Source organism: Pectinophora gossypiella, chromosome 1, assembly GCF_024362695.1.
Source record: "Pectinophora gossypiella chromosome 1, ilPecGoss1.1, whole genome shotgun sequence".
Lineage (NCBI taxonomy): Eukaryota > Metazoa > Arthropoda > Insecta > Lepidoptera > Gelechiidae > Pectinophora > Pectinophora gossypiella.
In genome coordinates this window covers 9,129,509-9,143,585 of record NC_065404.1, presented here as the reverse complement: position 1 = coordinate 9,143,585, position 14,077 = coordinate 9,129,509, and the positions used below count along the sequence as shown (strand labels likewise).

Sequence of the window (14,077 nt, the reverse complement as noted above, 5' to 3'; positions counted from 1 at the left end):
AGGTACGTTTGGAAAAGCATTTACGCCAAATGCTCGGTTGTTGTGAATTCTTTAGGAATCAATATTTCAATTTGTACGTAGATTCGACAGCGTTGTAAATGACATGTGCTGTCTACCTACATCATTTTACCTACTTACAAAATATTTTTACCTCATCTTTAAAAATATTTATAAGGAACATAATATCCAAATAAACCATGCAAAGATAAGATGTAATGCCTCACGTCACGATCCTAAAATGCCTTCTTTACATTTATCGTAACAATAGTCGTACTCGTAATACAAGATTTAGTTGACGTCTATGATTTTGTGAGTACATTTATGTCAGCGTTATGAATTCCAAATAATAATTCTGAGGCTTCATTCTTACATATATGAACTGTAAGTAAGAATATGTTATATTATAAGTGTGCATAGCATGGTCGGGCAATGCGACATACAGTTTATATTCCGCGGGCGGAATCCCGCGGATTGTCTGCGCGGCTGGCGAGTCTGTGTCGCGCACTGCTATATAAGTCCGTGTATGTAAACACTGGCGAAATTACTAGCTGAATGGCACCAGGAGAATGTTTACGGGGATCTGGATATTTGAATTTGTTTTGCTCGGCGTGGGGCTAGCGAGGCTTGGCCCCGACCCAGAGATCCGTCCGTACACCTGCGAAGAATTTGAGCACGGTGCTCGCTTCGACCCCTACGAGGTCATAGACTCCATGTGGAAGATCTTCTACTTCTGGGCTAACACGACGGAATTATATCCCATTATTTTTTCGTTGCCAGCCAAGCGTGTGAGTTATTTTTTATACAATTCATTTTTTTTAGAATTTTACAAATTAATTATTAGGTACCCGTAAAATCGAGGATAGAGGGTGACTTACGTTGACTTGAAACGTTTTCAGAGAATCGAGAGGTTTAGGACTGTGCTGGAGGTGGTGGACCCGCAGCTCGCTCGTGCGGTGCAGTGGCGGCTGGCCACCCTCGTCATGGAGCCGCGACCTGGTGTCCAGGTCATGCTGATGTACTCTGGAACCCCTGGCGCCTTCCGCGCGCTTGTCAAGAAGGAGCAACGGAACACCGGTAAGGATTTTATCTTGTCAGTCACAGATTTTTTAAGGCTAGAGTGAATAGATTAGGTAGAACTTGATGACTTATTCCCATTTGGTACCTACCCGCTTTTCTCCAAACTTTATTAGACCAACGTTATAAGTAGTGAACCCCATCGCCAATAGGCATTTGCTAGGCAAGCGTGGCCGCATTCAATGAATACTCACCTTACAGTGCATTGTGTTTTTTTTTTTGACGTGACTTATTGTAGATTTGCCGCAGATGGCATTAACTACTTGGCCGGACAAATGGGGAGCGCTGAAGGCTCTCACCCGTTACAACGTTTAAGACAACAGGCCTGAGGGTGCCCAGTAGGGCGCGAACCTCGCCTCAGGGCGTCGTCTGAGAGGAAAAATATTTGAAGGAATTAATCGACCCTAGTGGGTCGATAGCGAGCGATAAGCGCTGAATGAGGGAAATCGTCGACCACGCCGGCGGGGTCGGTATCGGGGCCCGTGCGTTGTGGACAAACGCCAATTTATTAGTAAATTAAAGAAGTCATAACATAACCTAAAGTCATCTATAGTCCTTCGAACTAGACCAGTTACCTCTAGAGTAGAAGGTGCACTTTTTGACCACTAATCCATCGCGGGTTCATCATCTCCCTAGTATCCATCGCAAGATGAAATAAGAACCCACACCTCACCGAGCTTTCTGTTAGACCAACGGTGGCCGTATCGCCGTCTATAATGGTCAAGCCAACTGTGATAATGAAAATTGCACTTAAGATAAATAAAAAAGTCCTATAATAAGAATACTTTATTGCATGGACACAGTACTATACATACAGGGTGTTAGTGACATCGTAATGAAAACTTTGAGGGATGATTAAGACCATGATTCTGAATTGATATCAAGTTGAATTTTCCGTCGCAAAAGTATGGAACGGAAAATAATTTAAAAAAAAACACCAAAATTTTAATAAATTTTCCGAATTGAAAATCCATTTAATATCAACTCAGAATCAAGGTCTGAATCATCCCCCTCAGTATCTGTTACGACATCACTAACACCCTACCTACCGGTGACGGGATTCTTTTACATCATAAACGGCATACCATAATATGGAATTTGCAATTTTTGCATAAAATGACGTAAACAAAACACTGTTGCTTAGAAAAATACGAAAATCTGTTTAATGATAGTTATCCAACGTGACATTCCTATTACTCACAGGTGCACCGCGTCAGACGCGACATACTTCTATTTATCAACTTCCACGATTTTCCAGGATGATAAGCAGCGGGTTACATTTATGTCTCATCCCTGCAGATAACTTCTAACTCTTTGAGTTTTTTTCTTCGCTTATGCATATTTGAATATGCATGAGTGGAAAGGCAATGGACATGAATATCTCGACTTGTGATTTGAATATTCGACTGACGAGAGGAACCACGCTCCAAAACCTGAGAGTATTTAAACTCTTAATGAGTTTCACTCTTCTGTTTATGGTTGAAAACGGTGATGAAATCAATGGATCGTGCGTTCTAACCTACGCGCACGCGCATATCATGAAAAGACATCAGAATACTGTTTGCCTGGTAGAAATTGTTGGCGAGTAATAAGGTTCCTTTCATGTTTTGTGTTTAGTGCAATAAAGTAGCAAGGTTCGATTGTTGAAGACAATTTGCAGCCATTTAATGTGACAATAATCAGTTCATTACCGCGTAATTGAAAATATTGAATTACTTTCATAATTTTCGTGCAATTAAATTCAAAGAGGGCCGTGGTAGCCCAGTTGAAACAACGGTTAACTCTCACTGTGAGGTCACAGGTTTGAATCCCAGCATTTCGAATTCATGTTTAGATCATAAATGATTATCACGTTGTCAGTGGTAAAGGAAAACATTGTGAGAAAACCCACATTTCCGAGAAATTCGTTTCGGAGATATGTGACCTAACCTATATTGGAGTGGTATTCCCTTGGCGGGTTAGAAGCTCAGACAGGCAGTCGCTTCTGTAAAAACAACACCTGACAAATATTCAGATTAGGTACGCGGGCTCTGTAGAAACGGGATTACGCTAGGGAGATGATAATGTGTCATTAAATTCAAAATCTTTGTACCATTCTCCAACTGTACAGTTTACTATGCAAGTATATCAAATTGAAGTCTATCTTTCGTAGCACCAGTGTTACGATGCGATACGATTATTTTATTTACATACAAATCGAATGACGTATCGTCCTATCCTGTCTCCGGAAATGCAGTTAAATAAAAACCTTTACATAAACTATCTGTACAAAGCATAAAAAGTTTCTTCTTCTTCTATCGTGTGGGTTGTGTGGTGAATTACCAACCTCATCAACCCTGATATCAGTGTTATTATTGAGCCGCCAAAGGCCCCTGACATGACTCATGTAACGACTAGTTACTTACATCAGTAAGTAGTAAATTCATCATCATCTTACTTTTTGGACAATCAGGTAATCAGCCTGTAATGTCCTCACCAAACTAGGGATCACAAAGTGATTTTTGTGACATGACCCCATCGGGATTTGAACCCGGGACCTCCGGATCGTGAGCCCAACGCTCAACCACTGGACCACGGAGGTCGTTAATAAAAAGTTGATTCCTTAGATAATAATGCAAAACGGGGTGAAATTCCTGTATAACTTTCCTTTAATATAACAGAAGCTCACGACTATATCCCAATTGGGGTGGTCAGAGGTACATCCATCGCAAGATGAACTAAGTAAACACGTCACACTGAGCTTTCTGTTAGACCGAAGTGATAGGTGGTAGGCTGTATCGCCGTACCTATACACCTAATGGTCGCAAAATGTTATGCCTGAGGAGAAGAAATGACAAGAAACTGCAACAGCAACACATCTTTAGTATACACATTTACTAATAGGGATTCTCTTAAAATGCATAAATGGTTTTGTCATAATTTTAATTACCATAATCCTTTTCGCATAACGTTTTTAAGCATAATAGTACTTTCCCATAATAACATCTAAGAATACTGGTTTGTTAGGTATAACTTATTTTTGGACTAATATTTGTTGGTATAAATTTGATTCGCATATAAATAGGTAAGTATCCATAATTATTTTTTTAGAATAATAGTGTTTTGTCATAATTTTTACAAGGCATAACAGTAGGTTAGGGTGCGTACGCCGCCAGCATGTTTATCTTACACACGAAAAGTATGCTGAATGATGACCAACAGCATGAAATAGAGTCAAAAAATATAAAAAGTCACAATAATGAACCAAATGCAGCCAAGGAAAAAGTAAGTTTCGGAAATGTTTAAAGTTGTGCCAAAACTTTTCTTATTCCGAGTATAGTTTTTATGCTTATAATAATGATGCTTATATATCATTATTGTCATTAATTATTATGCTTATAATAGTTATGAGTTTCAAAATTAATATGCTTAAAAAGTTATGACAAATTAATACTATGCGTAACTAATAATAGGACAAGTAACATTATGCCATGGTAAATTATTACATAAAAATTTATGCGTAAAAATAGAGAACCTTACTAATAGTATACATTACAAGTTATTTAAGAATTAGAGAAACACAATTAATACTTACCAGGCATTTTTATCATTTAGGTAATCCATTAATCTTATAATAAGCTTATTTACATAAAGTAAGCTTCACATGATCTTTAAATATATTTTCTGAGAAATTTAAAATACTGTCTGGTATTTTATTGTAAAAACGTAACACAACTCCAAAAAAAGATGAATTTAAGTAATTTACTTTATGTTAGATCAGGTTAGATCAAACCGAGTATGAGAATGCATATTTGTCTGAATATAGACAGTGGAGTCTAAAGAATTCCAGCCGTATCCGCATTAATTAAAACACCAATATCAATACGGGAATGCCGAAAATAGTTCAGAATAACGTCGTTGTTTTCAAACAAAACCTCAAAATTATGCTTAGTTACGTGCCATTCCCCGAAATGTTCCCACTTTGGGATCATTCCTGATATTAAAAAGGCGCAAAATGTATGTCAAAATAGCTTTATTAACTAATCTTTGCACGGAGCTCAAGAGCGGTGAAGTTTGCGGCACGCTGGGTGGTGAGGATGGTATCCTGACGTGCCGGCAGAGTAGAGGAATGATGGGTGATGACGATGACAAATTACAGGCAAGCAGCAAGCAGCAATATATATATATATATATATATATATATATATATATATATATATATATAATTCTCATTCCATTCGAAATGCGGAATGGAATGAGAATTTCGAAATTTAAAATGATTGACGGTCAGAACGAAAGGCCAGTATGTGCAGAGTTTGTACTCTGCTACAAGTTAACTCTCTTCACAGCCTATTGTACCTCTTTTTATACGTGCAGTTTGCAGGCTAGATATGTGCAAAAATCACATACCTAATACTCTCTGCGTGCAATACAACAACGCATTCAGGGTGCTGTTGGGGTTGCCTCGTTTGTAATGCGTTAGGGATGTTCGCTGAAGCGCGCGTTATTTGCTTCTACGCCACAATGCGCAAGAAATGAGCATCCCTGGTGCGCAGGATACGAACTAGCTAGGTTGGACAGCGTGTACGTATCTCCCTGCTGTGCTATTGCTGGTGGTGTGGCGAGGCGACTAACTAGTTCTAACCTACGAATAAATAGACTGTTTTTGAACTTTTTACTAACATAGAGTGAGATATACACCCCATACCGACCCCGCCGGCGTGGTCGACGATTTCCATCAATCAGCGCTTATCGCTATCGACCCACTAGGGTCGATTAATTCTTTCAAATATTGTTCCTCTCAGACGACGCCCTGAGCCGAGGTTTGCACCCAACTGGGCACCCTTAGGCCTGTTGTCTTACACGTTGTACCGGGTGAGAGCCTTCAGCGCTCCCCATTTGTCCGGCCAAGTAGTTAATACCATCTGCGGCAAGTCTACAATAAGTCACGTCAAAAAAAAAGTGAGATATCTAATCCAATGAGTCTTGATACTTGAATAAATAAATAAATTATAAGGTAAGGTAAAGAGTACAAGAAAGAACAATTTGAAAAAAAAAGCAGTTAGTTTCCTTACAAAAAATAAAGAGTTTATATAACGGGAAATTTCCTGCTTTGGGAACATTACAACACTGGTTACGTCCTGTGCATTACTAAACTAGAGGCATTGGTGTGAGCAGCCACAAACAATTAACATCAATCAACTTGCAGCCTCTATTAATATTTAATAGGCTGTTTATTTGGGTGATCGGGTTGGGAAACTGTCACTATTAAGCTTTGTCAAATCCATTTTAGGGCAAAAATTGTTAGCCTTCCAGTTGTCATCATGGCGTGATTTATGTTTGTAGTTTTAAATAATAATAATAAAACACATTATTGCACACAAATTTACAAGACATGTACAGGATAAACTTATTCTAAGGTAAGGTAAAGGCGGCCTTATCGCTAAGATCTCTAGACAACCTTCGGCAGAGGATGCACTTAAACAGCTGCAGTGTAGCTGATGTGTTGTGTTGTGTGTTAAAATGTTTGCTGTCATCGGGCAGACGCTTTTTCATGATCAACACACATAATACGTCACAGCACCTACCTATAAAACATAAACTCTCCGACCATTCTTATCATAAATATAATTTAAAATAGGTAGTTCAGAAGTGAAAGAACATTTTAAAGCCAATTTAATAGTAAATTGGTACACTTTTTATTTTCTATAAACGGCAGATTGTTTCCCTGGACGGAGCCATAAAGAATGACCTTGTGACCGAGTGCTACTTCTCATCAGCACCTTCGCTCATCAAGCGCAAGCGCCGTCGGGTCGGCGTCGCAATAAAGGTGCGACGATATTACTCTCCGGACAGTTTTCCTCTCGCGCCATTTCCGGCCCGGCTTCCCCTAGTCATAATGACAATAAACAGCATAGCAAACAACTTTTTTTTTCTCACCACGTTTCTTACTAATGACCGTAACTGTTCTCGTTACCCACCACCTTGAACCCTTAAATGCTAACTCATTACCCTCTTGAAATTTATTCTTGAAAAGTTACCCGTATTCTGCCCGAGGGCGAAAGGAGGCAGGTAGAGTAATGGCGTGCCTGTGTTACTTTGTGTAACGCCCGCTAATGATTTAGGGCAGGTGACCCATTGTTCTTGATAAGTTATGTCTGTAGTTTTTTTTTATTTTGCGCTTGACCACAATCTCACCTGACCCTGAGGGTTAAATGATATGGCGTGTGTGTGAGAGATAGGTATATAACAATGAGGTCGTTTCATATAAGATTTGTAATCTGTGAAAATGTTGGCCTGTTGTCTTAAACTTTGTACTGGGTGATACACCTCAACACTCCCTCATTAGTCCGGCCAAGAAATTAATGAAAAAAAGTGATAATGTACGAATGGTATTTTTTACTTGCCATTTATATTTTATCGGAGTCACAAAGAAAATCAAAACTAAACAACAACAAAAAGTAAAATCAACAGCCAGTTTACCGAATAAATGATTATTAGGTACCTACTTAACTGTTACAATAGCCCGCGGCTACTCTAACGAACTATAACATAAATACCTAAATCATAACTTAATGCCATGCTTTGTTTCTGTCAAACGAGGGACGATAAAATAATGAAATACCAAACATCAGATGGCAATAACCTTAATCATAGTTGAGAACTTAGTTTGACAGGCGAGCAGCTGTTAATATTCGCATAACGATCGGTCACGGGGATTGAATACTAAAGAAAATGCAATTTCAAGCGAAAATTTGCCATAACAGCACCAAATATAAAAACTTTAAAACTCGAAGGATTTTGTTATTCAACAAGCACAAACAAGTTTTCCTTATTCTTGAAGGAGGGAACATATTTGTAAGGACATCGTTTGCGATAGTTGTGAGCTAAGCTGCTTTCAAAACGTATTTCAATTTCTATCTGAAATTCTATATCTACTACTTAATGGTGGGCAAACGCTACATCGGATTTTGTTTGACCCAGATTCGCGGAATCAGGATCTCTGCGGGTTTTTAATTCAATTTATTTTTTCTTTTTCAGTGCGCCCACACCCGGTCCCCCTGATAAAATTTGCTGATGTACGAATGAAGCTCGTGGATCGTTATATGGGTATGATGTGTTGTGAAGATCTGACCATGTACGCCTTGTCGAGATTGTACGAGACACCCGAAACCGAATTGGACTGTCAGAAGGCGGCTGCTAAGATAGGATTTCCTTTCGGAGGAGGCTACTCGCACTTATATGCCATGAACTTGACAAAACGAGACATCGATGACGAACTTTGAGCTATACGAGTCGAATAAACAATTCAATGCCAACCAACAGGGATTTCAATGTGAACAATTCACCTTGTAGAAAATCAAACAAAACAATTCTAGGCCTAGACTAGGCAGACAAAAGACACAATTTACTTCTAACAATGTACGATTGAACAGATATGTATATACCCAATCGTTAGTTCCTAAGCATTTTTGTGATAATAGAGGATAAACATAATAGTCAATAAATATCTAAGTCAATGGAAGGTATTTGTTTCATATATACGCAAGGGTTCCATTTCCTGAGCCCGGCCGCTACGGTAGGACGACCCTGTGAGTAATGCGCGCCGGGATATCTAGCTCCCGATCAGCGAATAAATCAACGAATCACCTCGCTATGACTTACTTATAGACATTTTGTTCTCAAGGGTCCGGAGCACGAAAATATTACTCTCCAGCGATACGGAGCTCCACAGGACCCGTGTACACGTCAATGCTGAAGTAACCCCGACGTCAGGTGTCTTCCACCCCTTTGTCTCCGCCACGTGTATTGTTCATAAATTTTCCTAATCTCTAAATCTAATCGCACTCTGCATCGCAGGGGATTTCGTATGAAACGTTATGAAAATATCTATATGAAGATATTTACATAAATTGTGTCTGCTACCTTCTACCTATGTCAACGTCGTTTTATCAAACGTACGTTTGGTACTTTATTGATATGAGGATGAGTACTTGCACAAATTAATAAGCGTCGTAATGTACCAAAAGGAGCTACGATGCTGACAGTTTGACATACTAAAGTTTATCTTTGAGCCAAAACTCTGAGCACCTTTCATGTCATAGTCTTGAGCGATCTTTTTATTATTAAAAGAAATTTAAAAAAACATTTAAATGTTGTTCAAATGAAAACTCGGAAATTTACTTCAATGGGGTTCGGGAGCTTTAACGCGAAATATTCAGAAATTTGGTTTGTAATTTCGGAGCAAACACTTCATTTAAGTAGATAAGTACCGTAGGAATATGAATTAGGGTTGTTCATTATATTTATGATGCTATCAAGAGACCACTAAATGCAAACATTACACATTCTCTGTATTGAAATACTACTTGGTCGCGCATTGGGTCGGTTACGTACTCGTCGGTAGAACTGCAAATTAATTTCATATTAGTTAGTACGTATTTCATTTCTGGGGAACCAAATATTTCTCTTCGAGATTAAGCAAAATAAATTGTTATTTCGATCGCGGCTTCGCAGCAGCGAGCTTCATTATTTATGTCCTTAAAAATACACCATTGTTTCATTTCCGGTAATTTAACAGACTTTTTCAACACAAAAGGCAAAAGTGTTGTGAAATGTCGTATTCTTCCGTACGAATTGGAAAAATCTTTTAAGCATTATTAATATTAATTAATATAAGAAAATATTTGTTTTTATATAGAAATGTGCTATCGAGAGTACAATAGGCACGAAACTTATTTATTATCAGGCCTATCTAAAATAAATTGATAAAGTATTTTGCGCCCAGTACTGCGTATTTAAACGTGTTTCATATAAGCAAATTCACATCTCGGCCATAAAATGAAGTCTATAACACCGGCTACTTACTAGACAAACTGACGGCAGAACAATAGGTGTATATGAGGGCAGCTTCTCCCAATACGTCGCGTGAGTGCCCTGGGGCTCCCATATCCACCAGAACAAATTTATTTCCCTCCAAAGTACACTAGACGCCAACAAATAAGGTTATTTTTCAATAGAGAGGTTTTATTCATTCTTTTACGGCACAGTATAAGAGCTGAGTCAACATGCCTTGGCTTTCCTTTAGCGCCTTTATTTTGATAGATAGCTTGTTGATTCATTTATATCAAGATACTCCAGCTTTCTTCGGCCATAAATAAGAGTATAATGTGGCCATAAATAAAGTGGATTGAGTATGATTTATATCGCAATATGCGGTCGATAATAATTCGGTAATAAATATCCACGTGATCTGGTGATTTCTTCAAAATATTACTTACTAATTATAATGAATATCTGTACCTGAAAAGGTACGGTATCTATTGGTAATGTGAAAGAAAACAGTTTGGAATTACTTACATCTAGCAAGCTATTTCATTGGAAGCATCACCACGCTCTACCGCGGGTATACGTTCAAAGACGTTCATATCTAAGTACATTATTTATACAAAACATCGTCTGGTTTTAAAAAGTCCATCCGTGAACCGCATACAGTCTCGTTCGCCATAACGAAATAATCCGACCCGACAACACAGCTTCTTGAATATGAAGCTTATTATTGAAAATCCAAACACAACGTCGTACCCTTACAAAAACGGGACTTCTGCTAAATCCGTAGAGTCCGAGACGAAAATATGTGTGAGATAACAATGTTACCCCAGCACGTCTTTCCATTTACAGTATTCGAAGAAATTCCTATTAGAGAAGGTTGTTTTCTGTCTGGCGGCGCGAGAAGTTGAGACTGAATCTTTTGGGAGTAACCACCAGGAAAGTTCGCCCGCAGTCTTTTAGTGAAAGTGAGTTAAAAGTTTCTTCAAACTTTCCATCTTTCCCTTTGTTTTCAGTTACCTATTTATATTATTGGTTGCGGTAAATAAATAACGCCGAATTTTCACTATAGTTAAGTCGCTTATCAAACTTAGGTAATCCCTGTTAATTAAAATTTCACCCCCGCTGCGGCACATTGTAATCTTATTATGTGGGTCCTTATATTGTAATTAAAATTTATCAGTCTATATAAAGGTTAAGCCTCGGAGCTTACGGGAAATATTGTGTATATTTTTATATGTTACTCGATGTCACTGTTGGGTTTAAGCGTCCCTTGTTTCCGTCCTGAAAATGATGTACGAATATTAAGATTGTTCAGTCAGTAGACTTTAAATGTCAAATGCCCATTGTTAACCCATTGCGTCCAGGAACCCGGGCCTCAAAAAGTCAATATAAAATAATCGGGCTCCTTTCCTAAAATGACAATGTTCTATTTCCTGTTTTCGGAAATTTTTCTTCGTCCAAGTGGAACGGAACCATAAAAAAGTTCTCCGTTAAATGAATGTAACTGAACCCTCGAAAACAAAACTGTTAGCTTAAAACGTCTGAAAAGACTATAAAAACAAACGTAGCATTTATTGTTGTTACAGCGTTCGACACGCCTGCGAAAAATTAACTTTTACCTTCGGCAGTAAATTACATTGTTCAATTTACTGCTCTCAGTTAAACCCGATGCGGTGCTACTATGTAGTTCATTTCTTAATTTTGATTGGAATGAATTGAATGCGGACAATTTGGGAATTATTCAACGTGTGTGCTTCTTTGTGTAACATTCTGACGTGTTTAATTCAAGCGTGTAATGACTACCGTTCGTTACGTCTGTTTTGATTATCAATGAGCGACTTTCCAGGCTATGTTCCTCAAAAAAATATATAGATGGCGCTAATGATGAATGATGGTGTATGGAATGGAATTCTATAGTCTCTGCTTACCCTGGTGGAAAATAGGTTTGAGTTTATGTATGTATGTAGCCTGGAAAGGTTTTATATGTGCGGCAAAAATCTACCGCTGAAAGTAACATGAACATTGGTGTCCTACAAACTGCTTGAAAGTTGTTCGGTCTGTTAATGGCCTTAGCGCAGACAATAGTTGTATCATGGCCCTTGAGTATCTCCCACGCTCCACTAACTTCGATATCTTCCAAACAGCACATCCACGCGTTAACTCGGTAAACGCGTTCAGCATTAATATTCTCTTGGTAAATTTACAGGTACGCTTATGGAGGATTAAGGTTTGCTATACCGCACTACACTACACTATACATACACGACGCTACGCTTATTGAGACCGTACATTATCCGACATAAATCACGACAATATTGTCGTATTCATACACGAACGTCTACTATTATTGTAATTGCTTGCACGTAGTTAATAGAGGTATAATCAAAACAAAAGAGTCGTGCCATTAAACTCACCAAAAACAAGATAATCGATCTCAGAGGAACGACAAAACTGCTCAAAGTTGTAAGTTGCGATACTGCGGTTGAGCACGCATTATGTATTACCTACTACCCGCTGAAAAGTTACCGACATGTTCCCGGTACTTCCGCGAACGTAACAATGGGAAGACTCACGAAAAAAACAACGTTAAAAAGCATTGTTATTACAATAGCGGAGTATCTAGTTACTGAAAAAGTGGCGGTGGCGTATAAAATCTTTACCTCCACTGAAGAGGGTACGAAGCTTTCATAAATGTACACGTCAGTTGACGCGACCCAAACATCTTTTACTTTGCTCTCGAGAGGTGTAGCTGCCCTTCTTGTCATCCACTTTACTCCTTACCTTTCCGCCCTTTCCCTTTCTATGCTCGAATCGCCGTTACACTTATATTTCTTTGAAATATTCTCGCCCCTGCAATCAAACTTTACGTTTTACGAGTTCAAGCATTCCTCTTTATCATTCCCAAGTTTGTTTGATTGATGAGATAAAAAAATATTTGTCCAGTAACTGGAAATAGACGATTGCCGCGGAAGCCAAAGGGTGTTTAAAGTATGATTGTGGTTTTGAATAAAAATGTTATGTAAACAGGCGGAGCGGTGCACGGCACTAAATCATTGCGGAAAGCCATTTAAACACAAAGGATATGGTCAATAAACAAACAGGACTCAGATAGCCGCGGCCGAGTTCACAACTTATGGCCGAAATATTTGTGTATTTTCCTCAATTCGGCCGCATGTTTTTAGACTCCATTAAAGATGCTTTACCTGCAAAAAGCGTAAAAAACCTACCTAATACAGCGACTAATAAACTGGTCACGTCAACGTTATTTATTGTTATAGCAACAACACAGAACAAGAAATCTACACCAGCAGTCTTATTTTATTGCTCAAACCCTTTGGATGTGGTGAAAAAATATAACTTGCTCTGTAGACAATTCTATTATTATTGCGGTTAGATCTAAATGTATGCTATACGATCAAAATTAGACCATAATACAATAAACACTTAGGTGTCCGTCGCCGAGACGTTGAGTACTAATATTTTTAGAACTCTAATATTTGGCGATATCTTTTTTTCAGTAAAACTTATAGGCTGCCCATGTTATAAGTTTGTGGGCACTAAGTGGGAAGCAATTATTAGCTTATAAATATTACCGTCTCTTGGCCTCTATAGCCATAAACAAGCAGAGTGACTAGCCATCCTGACGTCAGAACCACCGGTCACCTTTAAATGTTATTTCATTACTAAAATAAGTTGGAAGCAAGTGTCTAGTGATAAGCACTAGACGACATTAAGTGGGCAGCAATTATTGGGCACTATTTTAACTTAAAATACGGCGACAAAATACGAATAATACGATATAATAAAATGTGTTATTCGAAATACGACATCATCAGATTGCATTAAATAATTATTTCAATGTTTCATATTTATTTTGATTTATCTACTACAATAAACTTTTACTATTATGACCAATGGATTTACAGCCCAATCCGCAATCCACACAATAACCATAAAATTTTAATGCCTCATACTCATTTCGCAAAGTTTTGTACAGCATCACTTGAAAACCGAAATTCAATTTACCACTTTTCCATTCGGTCTATTTTGATTAATGGTATTTGTGTTTTGGACAAATAGTTTCCTTTTTATTCTGGACAGGGGTTGTTAGGTTGCACGAGTATTGTTACGTGAGGTATTTGCATTAGTGTTTGGCGGCGAATGCAGATTGTAGTGGTGGTGTGTGTATTTG

At 38.3% G+C, this 14,077-nt stretch overlaps 1 protein-coding gene across 1 annotated transcript; it reads left to right on the top strand.

Moving 5' to 3' along the window:
• The first annotated feature begins 524 nt into the window (after nucleotides 1–524).
• On the top strand, nucleotides 525–8,578 carry LOC126366214 (uncharacterized). Its single transcript, XM_050009244.1, has 3 exons — nucleotides 525–785; nucleotides 897–1,074; nucleotides 8,095–8,578. The coding sequence occupies exons 1-3, from the start codon at nucleotides 567–569 to the stop codon at nucleotides 8,337–8,339; spliced, it is 642 nt and encodes a 213-aa protein (XP_049865201.1). The 5' UTR covers nucleotides 525–566; the 3' UTR covers nucleotides 8,340–8,578.
• Nucleotides 8,579–14,077: the final 5,499 nt, after the last annotated feature.